The sequence below is a fragment of the Camelina sativa genome, chromosome 7, assembly GCF_000633955.1.
Source record: "Camelina sativa cultivar DH55 chromosome 7, Cs, whole genome shotgun sequence".
Taxonomy (NCBI): Eukaryota; Viridiplantae; Streptophyta; class Magnoliopsida; order Brassicales; family Brassicaceae; genus Camelina; species Camelina sativa.
Genome location: NC_025691.1, coordinates 6,387,250 through 6,406,807, shown reverse-complemented (window position 1 = coordinate 6,406,807; position 19,558 = coordinate 6,387,250). Strand labels below are relative to the sequence as shown.

The following is a 19,558-nucleotide window of genomic DNA, read 5'->3' as shown; positions in this document are numbered from 1 at the left end:
AAGCTGACTAGATCGATGCTAGGTGCTTCAATGCATTTGACTGGAATGGTACGCCGTAAATCAGGATCCAAACTATTTGCCAAGGCTGCAAGGGCGTCGGCCAATGCGTTCTCGTCCCTCAGGACTTTTGTCAGAGAAAAAGAGGTAAATTCCCCAACCAGTGTCCTGACCAACTAACGGTACGCTCCCATTCGCTTGTTCTTGGCGTCGAACTCGCCATTAAACTGGCTAACTGTTTTGTTATTGGACGCCTTAAAATTGAGTTTCAATGCTTGCTCGAGTACTTCGCCAGACGGAGATCGAAGAATGATTCCTACACCGGATCCTTGATGAGATAATGAGCCATCAACGAATAACGTCCAATGGTCCTGTTTGGGGGTAGGGTCCCCGAGGTCACGGGATAGCTCGGTGATGAAATCCGCCAAAACTTGCGACTTCAAGCTCGGACGAGAGCGGTATTCGATATCATATTCGCTTTACTCGACTGCCCATTTCGCCATTCGTCCAGACTGGAGAGGGCTATGAAGGATAGTTCAGAGTGGGGTATCGAGACTCCACCTCGCTCAGGGCCTTGCTAGTGTAAAAATTTTTTTTTTGGTCACCGCGATCGTCTCGAACCAGGACGCCGCTGACTGCCGAGCTGGAAACTGAGACGTACAGATACAATGTCTCGCCATCCTCTGGCTTAACCAGCACTGGGTGACTGGTCAGATACTCCTTGTTTCCTCGGAGGAGTTGGTAGAAAGGGAGGCATTTGTCGGTTGATCGAGCGATGAATCGATTCAAAGTGGCGATCCGGCCTGTTAGGCGTTGGACTTCCCGTTTGTTAGTTGGAGATGGCAGTCCGAGTACGGCCTCAATCTTCTTTGGATTCGCCTCTATTCCTCGTTCGGTAACGATGTATCCCAGGAATTCACCTGATGTGACCCTAAAAGTGCACTTCGTCGGATTCAGCTTCATTTGAAACTTGTCCAGGATATCAAAACATTCGGCGAGATGCTGAATGTGTTGTTCTGGGATCAAGGATTTGAGCAGCATATCGTTGATATAGACCTCCATGGTGCGGCCGAGTATACCGGCGAACATCATATTCACCAATCTTTTGTAGGTCGCCCCAGCGTTTTTTAGTACGAACGGTATAACTTTATAACAGTACGTTCCTGTGTCTGTGATGAATGCCGTTTTCTCGCGATCGGTTGAGCTCATGGCGATCTGGTTGTATCTCGAGAAGGCGTCCATGAACGAGAGTAGTTGTTTTCCGGTTGTGGCCTCGACGAGACGATCTATGTGTGGCAAGGGAAAGCTATCCTTAGGACACGCTTTGTTGAGGTCGGTGAAGTCCACGCATACTTTCCACTTGCCATTTTTCTTTTTGACCACGACTGGATTAGCCAACCAATCAGGGTAATGGACCTCCATTATTTGGTCTGCTTTGAGTAATCGTTCGACTTCGTCATGGACTGCTTTTGCTCGGTCTAGACACAAGCGCCTGCGTTTTTGCCTGATCGGTTTGAACGTGAGGTCAACGTTAAGGTTGGGGCAGATGACTTCGGGGCTGATCCCGACCATGTCCTTCGTCGACCAAGCGAATGTGGAGGACCGGGATTGCAGAATATCAATCAGCTTTGTCTTCATTTGGTCTTTGAGTTCGGCCCTGATGCCAACAATTTGTGAAGGATCGGAAGGATCGATGTTTGTGAAAGATCGGAAGGATCGATGCTTTTGCTCTGTCTCACTCCGGCTTATGAGGACCAGTAAGGTGGTCCATGCTCTGTAATTGCTATGCGTCCTCCGTTTTCCTTTGCTTATTTTCGATAACTGAACAGGATCGAGCCATCCTCTGATCACTGTAGAGCATGCAAGTCCCTGTGGTGGTCGGGAATTTAAGGCAGAGATGGTAATTCGACGGTACAGCTTGCATCGCGTATATCCACGATGCCCCTAAAATGGCGTTGTAAATTGGGGGCGCGTCGATGACCACAAATCTAGTTTTCCGGGTCACCCTGCCAGCGCGTACTTGTAATTTTACATCGCCCATCAACATTTTAGCTATCCCATCATAACCGATCAACGTTCGAGTCTCGGGTTTCACCTACTCTGGTGTGATGCCCATTTTTTACAGCGTACACCAGAACAGAACGTTGACGGTACTCCCGGTGTCGTCCAGGACTCTTTCGACATCGAATTCGCCCATAGCTACTTCGATGACCAGGGGATCTGAATGGGGGTGTTGGATTCCTTTGGCGTCCTCTGGTGTGAAAGATATGGGATCTGTGGAGAGCGGGGGTTCGTTCGACGTTGCCTAAAGGCTGCAAACTTGACGCGCCCTTTTCTTCAATGCTCGAATGGAGTCAGCACAATCCTCTGATGGACCCAGAATCATAGTTATTCGACCTCTGTGAGGGGAGTTGGCGCGCTCGGGATTCTGCCCACTCTGTCGCCTGGGAGGACCAGGTAGTTCGTCTTCTTGGGGCATTTCGTCTTGGCAATTTGCGAGCACTTGATTTGCTGGCTGTTGAATATCATTAGGCGGACCGTTGTTTACGTTTCCTCGCCCGCCACCTCCTACACTGCGGCCTCCGTTAGAATGACCGCCTCGCCATCCTCTACAGCGACCTCTGCCTCCACGGATACTTTTGGGCTGAAAGACGGCTTCGGTTTCACCAGAGAGGTACTTTCCATATAGGTAGTTCCTTAGATGGACGCACTCATGCGTGGAGTGGCCGGCTATCATGTGGAAATCGCAGTATAACTCCTTCAGATCGGATGGTTGCTTGTTTTGGCCGTCTACCTCAGAGACTGCATGGACACACCCTTCTTTCGATCCTGAGGGTCCTGATGCTTTCGGGGCTTGTGATGTTCATCCCAGTTCTTAGCCTTTGGGAGATATGATGGTGTCGAGGTCATTTTTGCGGCCAATCGGGCGTCCTCATCTTCCACGAGTGCAAATCGGGAGGCTCGATGTAGCGCGTCATCGAGGTCTTTAGGCTCTCGGATGTTGAGGTCCTTCTGCAAGGGTGATCCGGGAAGAAGACCCTTCCTAAAGGCAGCGAACGCGGCATATTCTGGGAAGGAAACGTTCGCCAATTTTTCGTTTAACCTACCCAGGAAAATGCCGATGGGCTCTCCGGGTTCTTGGGCCATTTCCCAGAGATCCGAACTCGTCACACCTTGCTCCATGAAGATCCGACAGTGCTTGAGAAAGGCCGTTGACAATTGGATGAAGTTGTCAATTGAGTTCGGCTCGAGCCTTGTAAACCAGGTTAAGGCGAGGCCGGAAAGACTATCGACAAACAGCTGGCAGCATCCGATATCCCTCTGTTCGTCAGTGAATCGTGCCTTGGCTACAGTTGCCATGAACGATGTCATAAAGAGGACTGGATCCGTATCCCGAGGTAGGTCGGGAGCTTCAGCTTGACGTTCGGTATGGCGGCTTGCAGAATCCGCTGAATGAAGGGGGTTCGCCGAGTGACCTCGACAATCCTGTCGATCTCAGGAGCTGTGTTGATAGCCCGGTGGAGGAGCGAGCTCATGCCGCAAATCTGCGACTGGATCTCCTCGATCTTGAGGCAAGCTCCCGTGTTTGTTGAGGGAGCGGTCGGGATAAGTTGGGTTTCACGGATCCGTGAGCCCGAGTTCGATGGCCGGAGACTCGACGTTTCCTGTGGGAGAAGGGTCCTTCACTCCGATTGGTTGACTGTCGGTATATCCGAGAAATCGAGACGACGGGTAAGATCGCGTGTCCCAAGTACAGGCGACTGCCCCGTGGAGACTGGAGATGGGGTCGTCTGTGTTATGACTGCATCGACTCTGTGATTGGTGTCGGAGATCATCTGGTAAATTTCTTTTGTCATGGTGCCTAACAAGATCTTGAAATCTTCCATAGAGACGACTTGCGGGTTTTGGACCGCTATTGTAGTGCGATTAGGGGGATTCTCGGTTTGGACCCCGAGTTGTTGCTCTGTGGCATGCATCGTTTCCCCGCTCAAGGGTGGTTCATCTGAGTGCTCCGTATCGAGGTGGACTGGTTGTTCGCGAGTTCACCCTATTCCCTGGCTGGGATCCCCTTCAGATCTGACCTCAGTTGGGAGTTCGGGGCAGTGTCAGTTGGGTTGACCGACGTAGCGACGCTACGACGAACATAAACGGCTGTCGTTTGCGTGGTTGGAGTGTCACTTCGTGCTTCAGTGTCACCCCGAGGAGGTGCTAGGCCTGTGACATCGGATACACTTGAAGAGGTGCGGTTTGCGCCGATGATGTTGTTGTTGGTAACTGGAGACATTGTCGTAGGCTTGAAGGGAACCTTTCGGTCGAGCTGCTTTGAGAGATTAACTTGTAAAGACGATTTCGCGTCCCCACAGACGGCGCCAATTGTAGAATCTAGAATTCACACAATGAATTTGTTTAGATGAGGAAACAAATTCGACAAAGCTTTCTCTCAAAGAATCAGATTAAAACTAGAAATTAAAGGAGGGATTTAATCTCTTGAAGAACAAGCTAGAGTTTGCTCAAGAACAAAGATGAATTTAGGGTTTTTTATATTAATTTTCGGATCATTTACAATGGAGAAGTCTCTCCTCTTTTATACAATTTCATTGATCACAAAATATATTAACTTTCCTTATAACCCATAATGAAATATGGAAAGTTCCCATCTCTTCCTCAAATCGGCCGTCGGGCGAATTAGGAAGTCGGCTTCTCGTCGATGGGCTAAGCTTTTTGCCCGAACAGGCCTCATCCAGATCGTTAGTTAAGATCCTTAACCGAATTCCCAGTTAAGTAATCAATTTATCTTTCTGGTTTAAATCGGTATGTTGGGGTGATAAATCCCGCACCAACAAATATTTATCTTCCCTTTGCATATAATACAGATAGCTTCATGACTTTTGTATTTTCTCACTTTGGTATTGTAAGCTAGTATTCACAAAGTCAAAATCACCGGTTAACTAGCTAAATCACATTGTTTTGCTTTCATCTCTAAACGCAAAATTCATATGGTAGAAGCAGATTAGGCTTACTTTAATCTAATCGTGATTAGTGATTACTTACAGAAGAATTATATATCTAAAGAAAAAAGAACTTGAGACCATGTTAGTGCAACTGCACACAAATCCCCGGAAAATGCATTTCAACAAAAGTTTCCTAAAAGTTATTGTATACAGGGTAGGTAGATAACAGAGTAGCATATTCTACACAGCTTAAGAAATTTTACTCAACTCTGAGTTACTCTTTAAGGTGTAACAACAGCTTCTGAGTTACTTTGCTCTGATTATAACAAGCTGCTCAAACAGTAGATGTAATAGCTTTCACCTGCAAAGTTCATGAAAGCCTAAATAAGACTTGAGGCTCAAGAAAATTTCAGAAACGTCATAATTCATTATCAAAGGTCCATACTAACAAAAGATATTAACATACCTTGCAACTGCAAACGAATCATCAAACCGTAACAGTTCGAGCAAACTCAAGCAAACAAGACTCGCTGAATGAACACACACGCGAGATTGATTCGAACTTCCCCCAAATATCACCATCTTCACGTTTCTCCAACGCCACCTCCACGCACCAAATAACACCCCGGCTCCCATTATAATATCCCAGAATCACTAACTTGCCACCAAAACTCACCATTCTAGACTCAATATAAACGAGAGGAGGCCAAAGATCTACACCCTTGACAGGTCTCCAAACCATTTCCCTTGGATCATACACGATAATAGAAGAACCAAAACCCGCCAGATCAGGAACATTAATAGAATACAGCAAATCATCAACCACACAAGACGAAGCGTGCCGTGGACTTGTAGGTCCCCGATCCTCCCATCTACGTAGTCTCGGATCGTAAGCCAAACAAAACGGACCATCCATAATGTAAATTTTATTATCCAAAACCACAAGTAAAGGAAACATGCTAATCGAACTAGCAACAGGATATCGATAGAGTGGAGCAGGCACAGTTTCCCAAGTCTCAGTCTCTACATCGAACACTTCTACCCAATCATAATATCGTTTCTCCCTACCTCCGACTACGTAAATCTTTCCGTCAATTACACCGGAGGCAGCGAAGCAACGATCCCTTTTCATACTTTGGAGCTGGCGATACGTGTGGGATCTGCAATTTATGACAACCACAGTCCTTACGGGTCGGTTTAAGCGGACGTTAAAGCCACCCATAACGTAAATCTTGTGTCCGATTGTGACGGCAGTGCATCCAGGATACATCGGAGGAAGTGAAACGATTCTGCTCAACCGTAAAGAGATGTTGCTTCGATGGAGAATGTACCAGATTGGGGGCTCGAAACGTGGGAACGGCCTAATCAAGGTATAAAGAACCGGTTCTGTCAAGCCGAGGAGCGAGCGCGTTACGAAGAGTTGATCCGAAGAGATTACGTCACGGAAGGCTTTGGAGAGTAGAGATAGCCTCGGGTAATGACATCTCCGGATGAGCGCGACGGTTCTTTCCATGAGTATCACTGGGATGTCTCGTCGACGAATGGGAGCAAGATTCTGATCTACTTCTTGATCGTCTTCTTTCGGATTCTCGTTTTGATTCTCTTCTTGTTCTTCTTCTCCTTTCTGAATCTTGGTTAGATCGCCGCCACTGGATCCGTCGTCGGAAGTTTCAGAGATGACAACAATCGTCACCAGCAACAGAATTAACTGAACGCGAGAGCCTAATTCGATATTTGAAACTGAATAAATGTTTCTTCTTCACAACGAAACCATTATTATAACGAAGACCGTAACGACGTCGTATAAATTATTATATATTGGGCCTACGGCCCAAACAAACTTGCTGAAACTGTACATATAATTTTGTTTATTTATCTATTACTAAAACAAAGTAAGGGAAGAAATTAGAATTAACTTGAAGTGTGAAGTAGATTTCAATGTTTGAAAGAAGCTGTTACAAATGTTGTGGTATTTTAAAGGGAACGAAGACCTTATCGACGTCGTTAGACGATCAAGAAGTAGCATATGCGATTTTCAAATGGGCCTAATAAGCGTTGACTTGTTGTTTTTTGCCATTAAGAAGGTGTTGATCACTTTTAAGTATGATAATGGTGGTGTTATTGCAATCTTGTTGATGAAGTTGCAATCTTGTAAGTCTGCTCAACTTTTTAAAATCTTGTTCTGATTTGCTGAAAAGTCAGAGATATGATTTTGAAATGGAATTATGTCTGTTTTTAATTATTGGGTTATGGACCTTATGGTTAGCTAAATTTGGTTTGGGATCTGTTAGGTCGTTTTCTTCATTCTGGTTGTGTAAACTTACTCAATCCTTTGTAGAGATAGCTTACAAATATAATACCGAATCACCATTCACATTCACTAAACTTGATCGTTATGGTGATGAAAATTGTAATCTGTCTCATCATCAATCCATGATCGAAAGCTGTGTTTTATGTAGGAAATTGGGAGAAGGTCCAAGAGGAACCGTTTTCTATGGTGTCAGCTTGGCTTCAACGTAAACTGTTATCTTTGAAGAATCTGCTACTTTCTCCAAGATCAGTGTTACTAGACAGTTGGTCAGCTGCAAAATGTGGATTCACCTGTTGAATCATCTCATAATCAGTTTGATGTAAGTCCTACAATTCATAATCAGCTTGGACATTCTGAACCAACTGATGAAAATACAGTAGAAACAGTTTGTTCGGATGCCATGGGAACAATTCAAGAGAAGCAAGAGGTGAGCCATTATCCTTTTCCAAGTTACAATATAATACTCTGTATACACTTAACCTTGAGTGTATAATTCTTCTTGTGCTTAACATTGAACATGAAACTATCAGGGGTCTGGTGACCTCAGAGAGTCCATCAATCCATTGGTTGTAGAACTTAAAAACAATCAAACCGATGGAATCAATTGATGAAATGGTAAGTTTGAGATAATTGCCTTGGATGAAATCAATTTGTTTTTTTAGAAGAAATAATATTTTGAAAAAAGCTGACGTGGAGGGCGATTCGAAAGGCGATTTAGGGTTTGTTCCGGGTTTCAAGTATGCTGTCGCCACCGGCATCTCCGGCTCAAACTGGAGAGATTTCGGTGTCGGAGGGAGGTTCTCCTCCTCTAGGGATGGAAGTGGAGAGTCAGTTGCAGGTTTCTGTGGATTTGATTGGTGAGAAGGAGAAGGGATCTGTTTGCGTGCAGGACAAGGGTTGTGTGAGCCTGCAGGGAGATTCGGCTGTTGGTGGTTCGACTCAGGCTGTTCCCGTTAATAAATCTTGGGTTCAGGTTGCAAAGAAACATGTTTTCACTCAGCAAAAGTTTGTAGTTGATGTTATTGAGGGGTAGGAACGAGTTAAGGTTCCAAAGGAGGTGATTGCAGGAGCAAAGCCTTTGTGGGAAGATTTTGTGATTGGAAATTTTTTAAACGACAAGGCACCACATGTGGGAAAGGTTCACATGATTGTGAAAAAGATCTGCCGTCTAGGCGATAAGACTACTCTGATTGTCGTTTATGAGGTCAATGCAACAAGAATCAAATTTCGTATCAAAAGTGAGGGAGTGAGAATGAGAGTCCTGAATAGAGGCATGTGGAATATCATGGATATTCCGATGGTGGTGTCAAAGTGGACTCCTTTTGCAGAGGAAGCACAACCTACAATGAAGTCTATACAAATGTGGATAACGTTAAAGAATGTTCCACCATCAATGTTTTCAGAGCAAGGCTTGGAGTTTTTGGCTAGTGCAGTGGGGAGACCAATTCGGCTCCATCCAAAAACAGAGGCTTGTGAGAGTTTTGATGAGGCGCGGATATTGGTTGAAGCGAATTTAACTAAGACGCTTCCATCTGAATACGTTATTATTGGTGAGGAGGAAGGTGAGCTTGATGCAGTTGTTACGTATACGTATCCTTGGTTGCCACCGAGGTGTAGTGGTTGTTTGAAATGGGGTCACCTGCGGGAAACTTGTCTCTCTGCAGATAAACCTAGCTCTCCAGTTAAAGCTCAAGCTGGGGCAGCTCTTCTGACGACCAGTTCACCAATTCTACCTGCAGCGACATCTGATGGAGTGGTTTCAGAGGAGAGTGTAGAGACATCTGTGCCTCGGGAGCACACTCAAATGCATCTCAGTATTGGGGCACATACCTCTGGTGTTGGCAGTGAGGAAATAACTGGTGACGATCAGGGTTGGGTTACACCACCAAAATCCTCTCGTAGTCCGGTGAAAAGGCAGGCAGCAGCAGAGTTGACGGGTACTTCTCTTCTCTCGAATGCGTTCTCTGCCCTTAGTGGTCAGGATGACACAGGGGAGGTTTCGACTGGTGAGAAAGATCTTGATCGAGTTGAGACTGGGAAGACAGGTGTGATCCCGGGGCAGGGATGGCATCCCAGCCACCGACAGTGGAGACAAATTTTGCCACGTGAATCAAAGACAGCTCACAAAGTGTTATCAGCTTCTTATACTCAATCATCTAGGCTTCCTCCTAGAGATCAGAGTAAGAGAACCACTACTAAACATCATTAATGTCAGGGTTCTGCTGGAATGTTCCTGGCTTAAACAGATCAATAAAACATTCCATTATCCAGAAATGGATTGAAGATCAGAGATTTCAATTTGGTTGTCTCTTAGAGACAAGAGTTAAGGAGAAGAAAGTACAGAGGTTGTGTACTAAGTTGTTTAAAGATTGGTCTGTCTTGACCAATTATGAATATAATAGGAGGGGTCGGATTTGGGTGGTGTGGAGCAGTAAAGTGAGGATCACGCCTTTCTATAAAAGTGTTCAACTTATAACCTGCTCAGTGAAAATAGAAGAGTTGGAGGATGAGTTCTTCTGCTCCTTTGTCTATGCCTCGAACTCTGCTCAGGTGCGTCAAGAACTATGGGCAGAGTTGCGAGATCATTCTGATTCGCCTATCATTCGCAGTAAACCTTGGCTAATCTGTGGTGACTTTACGAGACATTGGATATTTTGGAACACTCTCGAGTAGCTGCTACTCCCGTCCTCACTGCGGGAATGCAGGATTTCCAGCGAGCGATCAACTACTGTTCTCTCTCAGATTTAAATTCCCATGGCCCACTCTATACCTGGTGTAACAATAGAGAGGATGATTTGATTCTGAAAAAGCTGGATCGAGTGCTTGTGAATGACAATTGGTATCAGGTTTTTCCCCAATCCTACAATGTTTTCGAAGCTGGTGGGTGCTCCGATCATTTGCGTTGTAGGATAAATCTAAATATTGCTGTTGGGGTTACCACTACAGCTCGCAAACCTTTCAAGTTTGTTCATGCTGCCGCTGAAATGGAGGAATTCAAACCGCTGGTAGAAGGGTACTGGAAGCAAACTGAGCCTGTTTTTATGTCTACCTCCTCTATGTTTCGTTTTACGAAGAAGTTAAAGGCTCTTAAGCCTTTAATTCGAGGCTTAGCAAAGGACAGGTTGGGTAATCTAGTTCGGAGAGCAAAGGAAGCATATGCTACGCTTTGTGAAAAGCACGAGATCAACCAAACAAACCCTTCCCCCTAAACTATGCATGAGGAATCAGAGGCTTATATCTCGTGGGAGCGGATTGCTGCTTTAGAGGAGAAGTTTTTGAAGCAGAAGTCTAAACTCCACTGGTTGGAGGTCGGAGATCAAAACAACAAAACTTTCCACCGCGCAGTACTATTCAGGATGGCTCAAAACTCCATTCGAGAGATACGAAGGCAAGATGGGACGGTAACGTCACAAAATGAGGAGATCAAAGCAGAGGCAGAGCTTTTTTTTAGGGAATTCCTGCAGCATATTCCTAGTGACTACGAAGGAGCCTCAGTTGAGGAGCTCCAAGATCTATTCTCTTTTCGTTGTTCCGTGGCTGACAAGGAACGGCTAATTCGTCCTGTTTCTGCGGAGGAAGTCAAGCAAGTATTGTTCTCCATGCCTCGTGATAAATCCCCGGGCCCGGATGGTTATACTGCTGAGTTCTATAGAGCTGCTTGGGAGTTCATTGGTGCAGAGTTTGTTATAGCGGTTCAATCCTTTTTTGTTAAGGATTTTTTGCCAAAAGGAGTAAATTCCAAAATCTTGGCACTCATCCCAAAGAAGTTGGAGGCTGTGGAGATGAAAGACTACAGACCCATCTCATGTTGCAATGTGATTTACAAATTCATTTCCAAAATTATCGCCAATAGGCTTAAACGGGTGCTGCCACTGTTTGTTGCCGGTAACCAGTCAGCTTTTATGCAAGATAGGTTGCTTATAGAGAACCTTCTTTTGGCAACAGAGTTGGTGAAAGGGTACCACAAAGACTCTGTTTCTAGTTGGTGTGCTATCAAAATTGATATTTCCAAAGCTTTCGATTATGTCCAATGGTCCTTTGTTGAGAATGTCTTGGTAGCTTTGGGATTTCCCTCAGAATTTATACACTGGATCATGCTTTGTATTATTACAGCCTCATTTTTGGTTCAGGTAAATGGAGAATTGGTTGGTTTATTTGGCAGTTCACGTGGCTTGAGGCAAGGTTGCTCTCTCTCACCCTATCTGTTTGTTATAACAATGGACGTATTGTCTAAGATGCTTGACAAAGGAGCCGGATCACGAAAGTTTGCATATCATCCGCAATGTAAGTCCATTGGCTTAACTCACCTTAGTTTTGCTGATGACTTGATGGTACTTTCAGATGGAAAGGTGAGGTCTATTGAGGGCATCCTTGAGGTTTTTAATCAGTTTGCAACACGCTCAGGGCTCCGGATTAGTATGGAGAAATCTACTATGTATCTAGCTCGTGTTACGGCTTCCTCTCATCAGGAGATTGAAGATCGTTTCCAGTTTGGTGTTGGTCAGCTACCTATTAGATACCTTGGTCTCCCGCTGGTCACTAAGAGGCTTTCCTCTGCTGACTATAATCCATTATTAGAACACCGTAAAAAGAAAATAGGTTCTTGGACAGCTCGATTTCTTTCCTATGCTGGTCGACTGAACTTAATCAGTTCTGTTCTCTGGAGTATCTGCAATTTTTGGCTTGCTGCATTTAGACTTCCTCGAGAGTGTATCCGAGAGATTGAGAAGATTTGCTCTGCTTTTCTCTGGTCTGGTCCTGATTTAAATTCGAACAAAGCAAAGATCTCTTGGGTGGAAGTTTGTAAACCAAAGGCAGAAGGAGGTTTAGGTCTTCGATCATTGAAAGAAGCAAACGATGTTTGTTGTTTGAAGCTAATATGGCGGCTTTTGTCTCATAAAGACTCTTTGTGGGTAAAATGGTGTCGATTATCTCTATTGCGTAAGGACACGTTCTGGTCAATCAAGCAGACTCCGCATCTGGGATCCTAGATGTGGAGGAAACTACTCAAATATCGGGATCTTGCCAAAGGTTTCTGTAGCATGGAGGTGCAGAATGGGGTTCAAACATCTTTCTGGTATGACAAGTGGTGTTCTTTGGGGAGACTCATTGAGATCACGGGGGAGAGAGGTTATATTGACATGGGGATCAGTAAGCATATGTCGGTTGCAGAGGCGTGGAACCGTCGACCTCGACGGCATAGGTCTGTGGAGTTGAACTCCATTGAAGATGTTTTGGCTACTAAGCAGTGATCCTGTACAAGTGTAGTGGACACGACATTATGGAAAGGGAAAAACAATGTTTATCGTTCCAGTTTTTCTACCAAGGATACTTGGAACCATATACGATCCATATCACCACCGGTTCCCTGGCACAAAGGGGTTTGGTTTGCCCACGCAACGCCAAAATACTCTTTCTGTGTCTGGCTGGCGACACGGAACAGACTCTCAACAGGGGATAGAATGCTTCATTGGAACAGGGGCCTGTCCACGACTTGTGTCTTTTGCTCTAATACTCTTGAAACTTGGGACCACCTCTTCTTCACTTGCAGTTTTACATCAGGTATATGGGCAAACGTTGCCAGAAAGATCTTTGCAGTGAGGTTCTCTTTGGATTGGCAAGCATTGATAACCGCACTATCGGGCTCTTGGAAAGATCCAGTGGAAAGTTTTACTGTCCGCTATGTCTTTCAAGCCACGGTCCATGCTCTATGGCGAGAGCGAAACCAGCGGCGCCATGGAGAACATCCGACCACTGCAGAGCAGTTGATCAAATATATTGACAGACAAGTGAGGGACCGGCTCCTCTCGATAGTAAGGAGTGATGACCGCCGCTACGATGCTGCTCTGCAGTTTTGGCTAGCCTCTAGATATTAATTCTCAAGACTCTCTAAGCTTGTAGCTTAAAGTTTTTGTTTTCACCCTTTTTAACCACCTTGTTTTCACGTTATTTTTTCTTTGAATCAAATTTAACATTTTATTCAGTAAAAAAGAAATCAAATTGTTTTCTTTTGATATTCAAGTGAGACTCTTATAAGGTTTTGGTTCTAACTTTTACAAGGAACACTATCTGATTCTCTTTTTCTTTTGTTCTAACTGTTCGGATGCAGAGTGTTCATCGCATTTGCAGCAAGTCAAATCAAGAACCAAGTCACTTTGGTTTATAATCAAACACCAAATATAGGAACTTACAAAAAAGAAGCGAAATGAATGAATGATAAGATAATAGGAACTTTATGTTTGTGTTGTATCATGAAATGTATGTTTCATACAAAAGTATAGCGAGAGAATGTATTGGTTTCTTGTGTGTGCTCTGCTTCCTTAGAGCCCACGGCAACTGAGGAGATCCTCTTGAACATTTTTGTATGAAACATACATTTGCATGTGTAAAAGAATCACCTTGGATTTGCATGTGTCGATGTTGAAGATGACTTCTCTCCTCCCCCATCAAGTTTTCTTCTTTGTATCTTAAGGCAAACTGGGCATCATTTATAGGTTTTTTTGGTTGATGTATAATCTTCTTTGAGTCATACTATTATTTTAGGCTTTTTTGGTTGATGTATAATGTAAATATTGACATATTATATAAAAACCATATAATGTTGGACTAATAATAAATAACAAGTTCAACTCTACTAATTTTTTTTGCATACAAATAGAACCATATAAACATGTTGTACTGATTTATGCGTTTAAAGTTTTTAAAAATTATTTTAAAAACTAAATGTCCATATGTGTTTATTACTAACGTGTTGTTTGAGCCTCAACCTTAATCATTTGTATATGATAACTTGGAGAGCATGATCGATATATTTTAAAAATAATTTTGAAGACTGCAATCATTCAAATATATATTTTACACATCGTGTTTAATTATTTTATGCAACATTTAAAAATCAGACATTAAAATTTGGGATTCTAGGTACCTCACAAATATTAAAAACGTATTATATATGTTAAACTAATCTAAAATTAAATTTCATATGTAAATTAAATATATATATATATATACATACATATGTATACTTAAGATATACAAACTTTTTTTTGCTACTATCTCAATATACAATAGAATTTGAAATAAAATTATTAGTTAATATAGAATTCCATATAGAATAAAATTGTAAATGGGTTATTTACCATTTAATAGAGATATAAAAAACAAAGCCCATCAGGCCCAGTAAAGAAGATCGCTAGGGTTTAAGATTCAGAGTCAGAGCAAGGAGGCGATGAAGAACTGAATCTGTGTGTAGACGTAGACGAAGGAAGAGAGAAAAGAGTTGGCGAAAAAATGGACGCAAACATGATGGCTGGACTAGATGGTCTTCCTGAAGAAGACAAAGCACAAATGAGCTCGATGATTGAGCAGCTTCAGCTACGCGACAGGTTCGTCGTCTCTTAGATCTAGGGTTCTGTTCGCAAAAATTTCGACATTTTTTTGGCTTCTTGGAATAGTTAAGGAAATTAAACTACGATGTATTGAAATTTCTTGTTCTTGAACTAGAAACCGGTCGAGCTAGATAGATGTTTGGATCGTTGTTTTGTTTATCAGGTTCATTGACCAAGTTTTCACAACTGAACCAGCCTATCATCCCCTGTATGGGGCTTACACTTCGAATTGTTGATTCAGCGCCAGGGTCAAGCCCTGACACGAAAGAATACTAACACTCCTAAGAATTGTCACATTTTATTCATGAAATGGGTTGGACTGACAAAAAGAAACGAAGTGATATTTAGTGACATTATCTATTTAGTCTCGAACTGCTCTGTTCTAGTTGATACTGTTCTTGTCAAGTTGGGCCAAGAATTATTCTTAATTTGCAATCTGCTTTGACTCTGTCGCTTGTTGTTGTCTGACATTGAAGCGTGATCTCCTTTAAAACCAGTGCAGCCAATTAATGTTGCAAACTGGTCGTTTTAAGGAACAACAACTTATGCACTGTCTATTGGAAATGAGAGTTCATTGTTCTGTGTTTAGACCTTAACTTATGCTTTGTGTTGCAATTACTTTCAGCTTGAGGATGTACAATTCATTGGTCGAGAGGTGCTTTGTGGACTGTGTTGATAGCTTTACACGCAAGTCTCTACAGAAACAAGAGGAGACTTGTGTTATGCGGTGCGCTGAGAAGTTCCTTAAGCACACTATGCGTGTTGGTATGCGTTTTGCTGAGCTCAATCAGAACGCACCAACCCAAGACTGAAAAAAAACTCTGCTGCCTTCAGTTTTGTTTTTTTGGTACGGTTTATTGTCCCAAACCAGAATAAACCGGTTGTTAGTTGTTCAGGTTACTCTTCTTTGAACACAAAACTCCTGTACTGTGAAATTGTTTTGACTAAGTCCAAATTCTGATATTGATATTTATTTGTATTTCATTGGAGAGTCTACAGAGAAACATATCATATCAGTATGAAAATTTTCATTATACTCATTTGGTTTCTCATACATAATATTGTTAAACATGTTTGACAAAAAAAAAAATAAAAAAATATTGTTAAACATATTGAATCTTAGATTACATAAATTGTTATCATTCACAATCATAGCATCTCGATGACGTTTATATCAGTTTTTCATGATACCTACATTGTAAACCGGGGTGAAGTCCGGTTTGAACAAACCAAAATTTTGCTCGGAAATCGAAGGTTTGAGGTTCTCGTTGAAGAGAGCGAATATGCAAGTCTCGAAAACCCGGTTTGGCATCAATGGAGTTCCCTTACCGGAATTCACATGCTTTTTCCGGTTGTATGTAGCCGCATAATCTAAACCAACGCCGGTCTGATTCGGTTCACCAGCTGAGGGCCAACCGGTTTCAGCCACAATGATGTCCACGTCTCCGTACCCGATCCGTTTCATTGCGGAGTAAACCGCGTCAAGCTGAGCGTCGAACATGTTGGTGTAGTTCAACTTCGTAACTGGGTCAACGACGACTGCGTCTTTTGAGTTAAAGAGTGCGTAGTTTAATGTTTCGGGTCCGAACCCGAAATATGGGTATGGGTGAACCATAAAGAGAGACTTCGTGCGGTTATGGAAGTCGAGGATTGGAGCGAAGATGGCTTTGTCGTAGCCTCTACGCAACTTTCCGAAGCTAGGTGGCTCGGAGGAGCCTGAGAGGACACCTAGCGAGTGAGGCGTAGAGACTAATTAAGATCCCAATGATGCAATGAAGTATATCAAGGGTGTGTGGAGATTGTCATTCAGTTACGTCGTTCAAGTAAACCAGTTTGTTTTGCTCCCAGACCCATCTTCACATCTCTATAACCAAGATTTCAAATTGCTTATATACTTGAAGGCTTGAAGCACAGTTGGTCTTTAAATGTTAAGAAATTTCATAAGATTTCAGTAGATGAAAATGTTACTTACAAACAATTAGGACTTTGTATTAATTTTCTCACTTTGAAATTGTAGTTACCAATAAAATAAGTCAAAATTTGCTTTTAAAGTGAGACCAATGTTTCTTCTGCTTATCTCTAAACCAATGTTTCTTATATTGTTGAAAGAACTTGAGACCATTAGTGCAACTACACACACCAAAAATGATAGCTAACGAAGATGCATTTCAACAAGTTTCGTAAGAAATCATGTTTCAAGGCTAAGAGAATGGCCTAGTCATCATCTACCCAGCTTAAGACACAAGGCTAATTATGTATGATAGTAAGAGTATATACTAATCACATTGTGCACAAAAGTTAAGAACGACGACTTACTCTTTGATGTGTCAAGTAAACAGTTTCCGACTCACTTTGTTTGCTTCCTATATATATGCTCTCTCATATTAACAAGATGCTCAATCAGTAGATCGATGTATTAAAGAACCTTACCTATAAAGTAAGTAAGACTACTTCAAGCTAAGAAAATGCCTGAACATGATTATATATTTATAGCATCATCAGTATCCAAACTCATCACAATTAACATACTGTGATGGTATCATCCCACGATGGAATCATCAAACCATATCAGTTTGATTAAGCACAATCAAAGGCGACTTTGCAGGATGAAAGCACATGCAATCTTTGATTTGACCTGACCCCAACTATCACCATCTTCTCACGTCTTTCCAGTGCGATCTCTATGCACCAAAATGTCCTTTTTACTAGTAACAATCGCAACAACACCTGTTCTCTGTTTAGAAGCCCTAATTTGTTGTTTAATAAATGATAAGGCCACCAATTGGGAAAATGCTCCTTGAAGATCCTTTTTTTGTAGTCACTATCAAATCAAATAAAAACCATTGGTTAAAGTGAACCGGTTTGTCTTGCTTTTACATTGCTAATATACTTGAAGCACGGTGAGTCTTTTTAAAATGAGAACAGAGTATCATACAATACAACAATATTATCTTCTCTCTTAGTCTGATCTATATAGAAAACTTCAGGCTTCATCAGGACTCTGTACTTCCACAGTTTTATATTGTTGTTACCCATAACATCATAACCACCGGTTAATTAGATCACTGTGTTTTGCTTCATCTCTATTATACCAAGATATCATATTGCTCATAGTAGAAGCAGATTACTCTGCTTACTTACAAAAAAAGTTATATATCTAAACTAAAAGCAAACAGAAAGTAGTTGAGACAATGTTACGGAAAGAAGAACAAAAAAACCAAAATAAAGATGCATTCCAACAAGTCTCGTAGTGGCCGACTCTATACATTGTGCACAAAAAGATTAAGAAAGACGAGTTACTCCCTAATGTGTCAGAACAAGTTTCTGAGTCAGTATATATGCTTCATACTTGCTCTCATGTAAACAAGCTTCTCAGAAACAGTATATGTAATATGAGATCCTTTATTCATCATGACCTGCAAGTTTATGAAAACCTAAATTTAAGACTTGAGGCTCAAGAAAAATGTCATAATTCATCATCAATACTCAACAAAGATTAACATACCTTGCAGCTGCAAACGAATCATCAAAACGTAACAGTTCGAGAAATCAGAAAGAAAGGCGACTCGACTGAAGAATGCACAGGCGATATTAGTGACTCGACCGGCTAGGTTGATTCGACCTTCCCCCAAATAGCACCATCTTGACGTATTTCCAACGCAACCTCTACACACAAAACGTTTTTTTCCGTGTCATGATCACAACTATCCTGGCTTTGACACCATCCCAATATCACCAAATTCCCACCAAAACTTGCCATTCTAGAAAAAAATAACCGAGACTAGGCATATCATCTAAACCCTTGACAGGTCTCCAAACCATATCCTTTGGATCATACACGACAATCGAAGATCCAACAGCCGCCACATCAGGAACAATGGCATACAACAAATCATCAACCACACAAGAGGAAGCGTGCCAAAAAAGCCTCTGTGGACTTCCAGTTGCCCAACTACTCCATCTAAGTAGTCTTGGATCGTAAGCCAAACAATAGTGATGATCCAAAATGTAGATCTTATTATCCAAAACAACATGTATAGGAAACACTCCGTAAGAACTAGCAACGGGAGAGAATGGACCAGGCACAGTTTCCCAAATCCCCTTCTCTACGTCGAACACTTCAACCCAATCATTATATCGTCTCTCGCGACCTCCCACCACGTAAATATTTTCGTCAATGACTCCGGAGGCTGCGTAGCAACGTTCCCTTTTCATATTCTGNCTTTGACACCATCCCAATATCACCAAATTCCCACCAAAACTTGCCATTCTAGAAAAAAATAACCGAGACTAGGCATATCATCTAAACCCTTGACAGGTCTCCAAACCATATCCTTTGGATCATACACGACAATCGAAGATCCAACAGCCGCCACATCAGGAACAATGGCATACAACAAATCATCAACCACACAAGAGGAAGCGTGCCAAAAAAGCCTCTGTGGACTTCCAGTTGCCCAACTACTCCATCTAAGTAGTCTTGGATCGTAAGCCAAACAATAGTGATGATCCAAAATGTAGATCTTATTATCCAAAACAACATGTATAGGAAACACTCCGTAAGAACTAGCAACGGGAGAGAATGGACCAGGCACAGTTTCCCAAATCCCCTTCTCTACGTCGAACACTTCAACCCAATCATTATATCGTCTCTCGCGACCTCCCACCACGTAAATATTTTCGTCAATGACTCCGGAGGCTGCGTAGCAACGTTCCCTTTTCATATTCTGGATATGTTTCCACGTATGGAATCTACAGTCGATGACAATCACAGCCTTCACGCGTTGGTTTAAGCCGTTGCGTCCACCCATAACGTAAAACTTGTGTCCGATTGTGACGGCAGTGCATCCAGGATACATCGGAGGAAGTGAAACGATTCTGCTCAATCGTAAAGACATGTTGCTTCGATG

The 19,558-nt window shown here is 42.5% G+C and overlaps 2 protein-coding genes and 1 pseudogene across 2 annotated transcripts; 1 reads left to right on the top strand and 2 right to left on the bottom strand.

The window, feature by feature from the left end:
* LOC104704369 (putative F-box/kelch-repeat protein At2g29800) lies at positions 5,437-7,562 on the bottom strand. The gene is made up of 2 exons (XM_010420473.1): positions 7,496-7,562; positions 5,437-6,671 (listed from the first exon to the last, which is right to left on the bottom strand). Exons 1-2 carry the CDS (start codon positions 7,560-7,562, stop codon positions 5,437-5,439), a joined length of 1,302 nt encoding a protein of 433 aa, XP_010418775.1.
* Positions 14,480-15,632, top strand: LOC104700515 (mitochondrial import inner membrane translocase subunit TIM9). The gene is made up of 2 exons (XM_010416037.2): positions 14,480-14,645; positions 15,274-15,632. Exons 1-2 carry the CDS (start codon positions 14,551-14,553, stop codon positions 15,458-15,460), a joined length of 282 nt encoding a protein of 93 aa, XP_010414339.1. The 5' UTR covers positions 14,480-14,550; the 3' UTR covers positions 15,461-15,632.
* LOC104704368 overlaps positions 15,823-19,558 on the bottom strand; it is a 3,928-nt pseudogene continuing 192 nt past the window's right edge.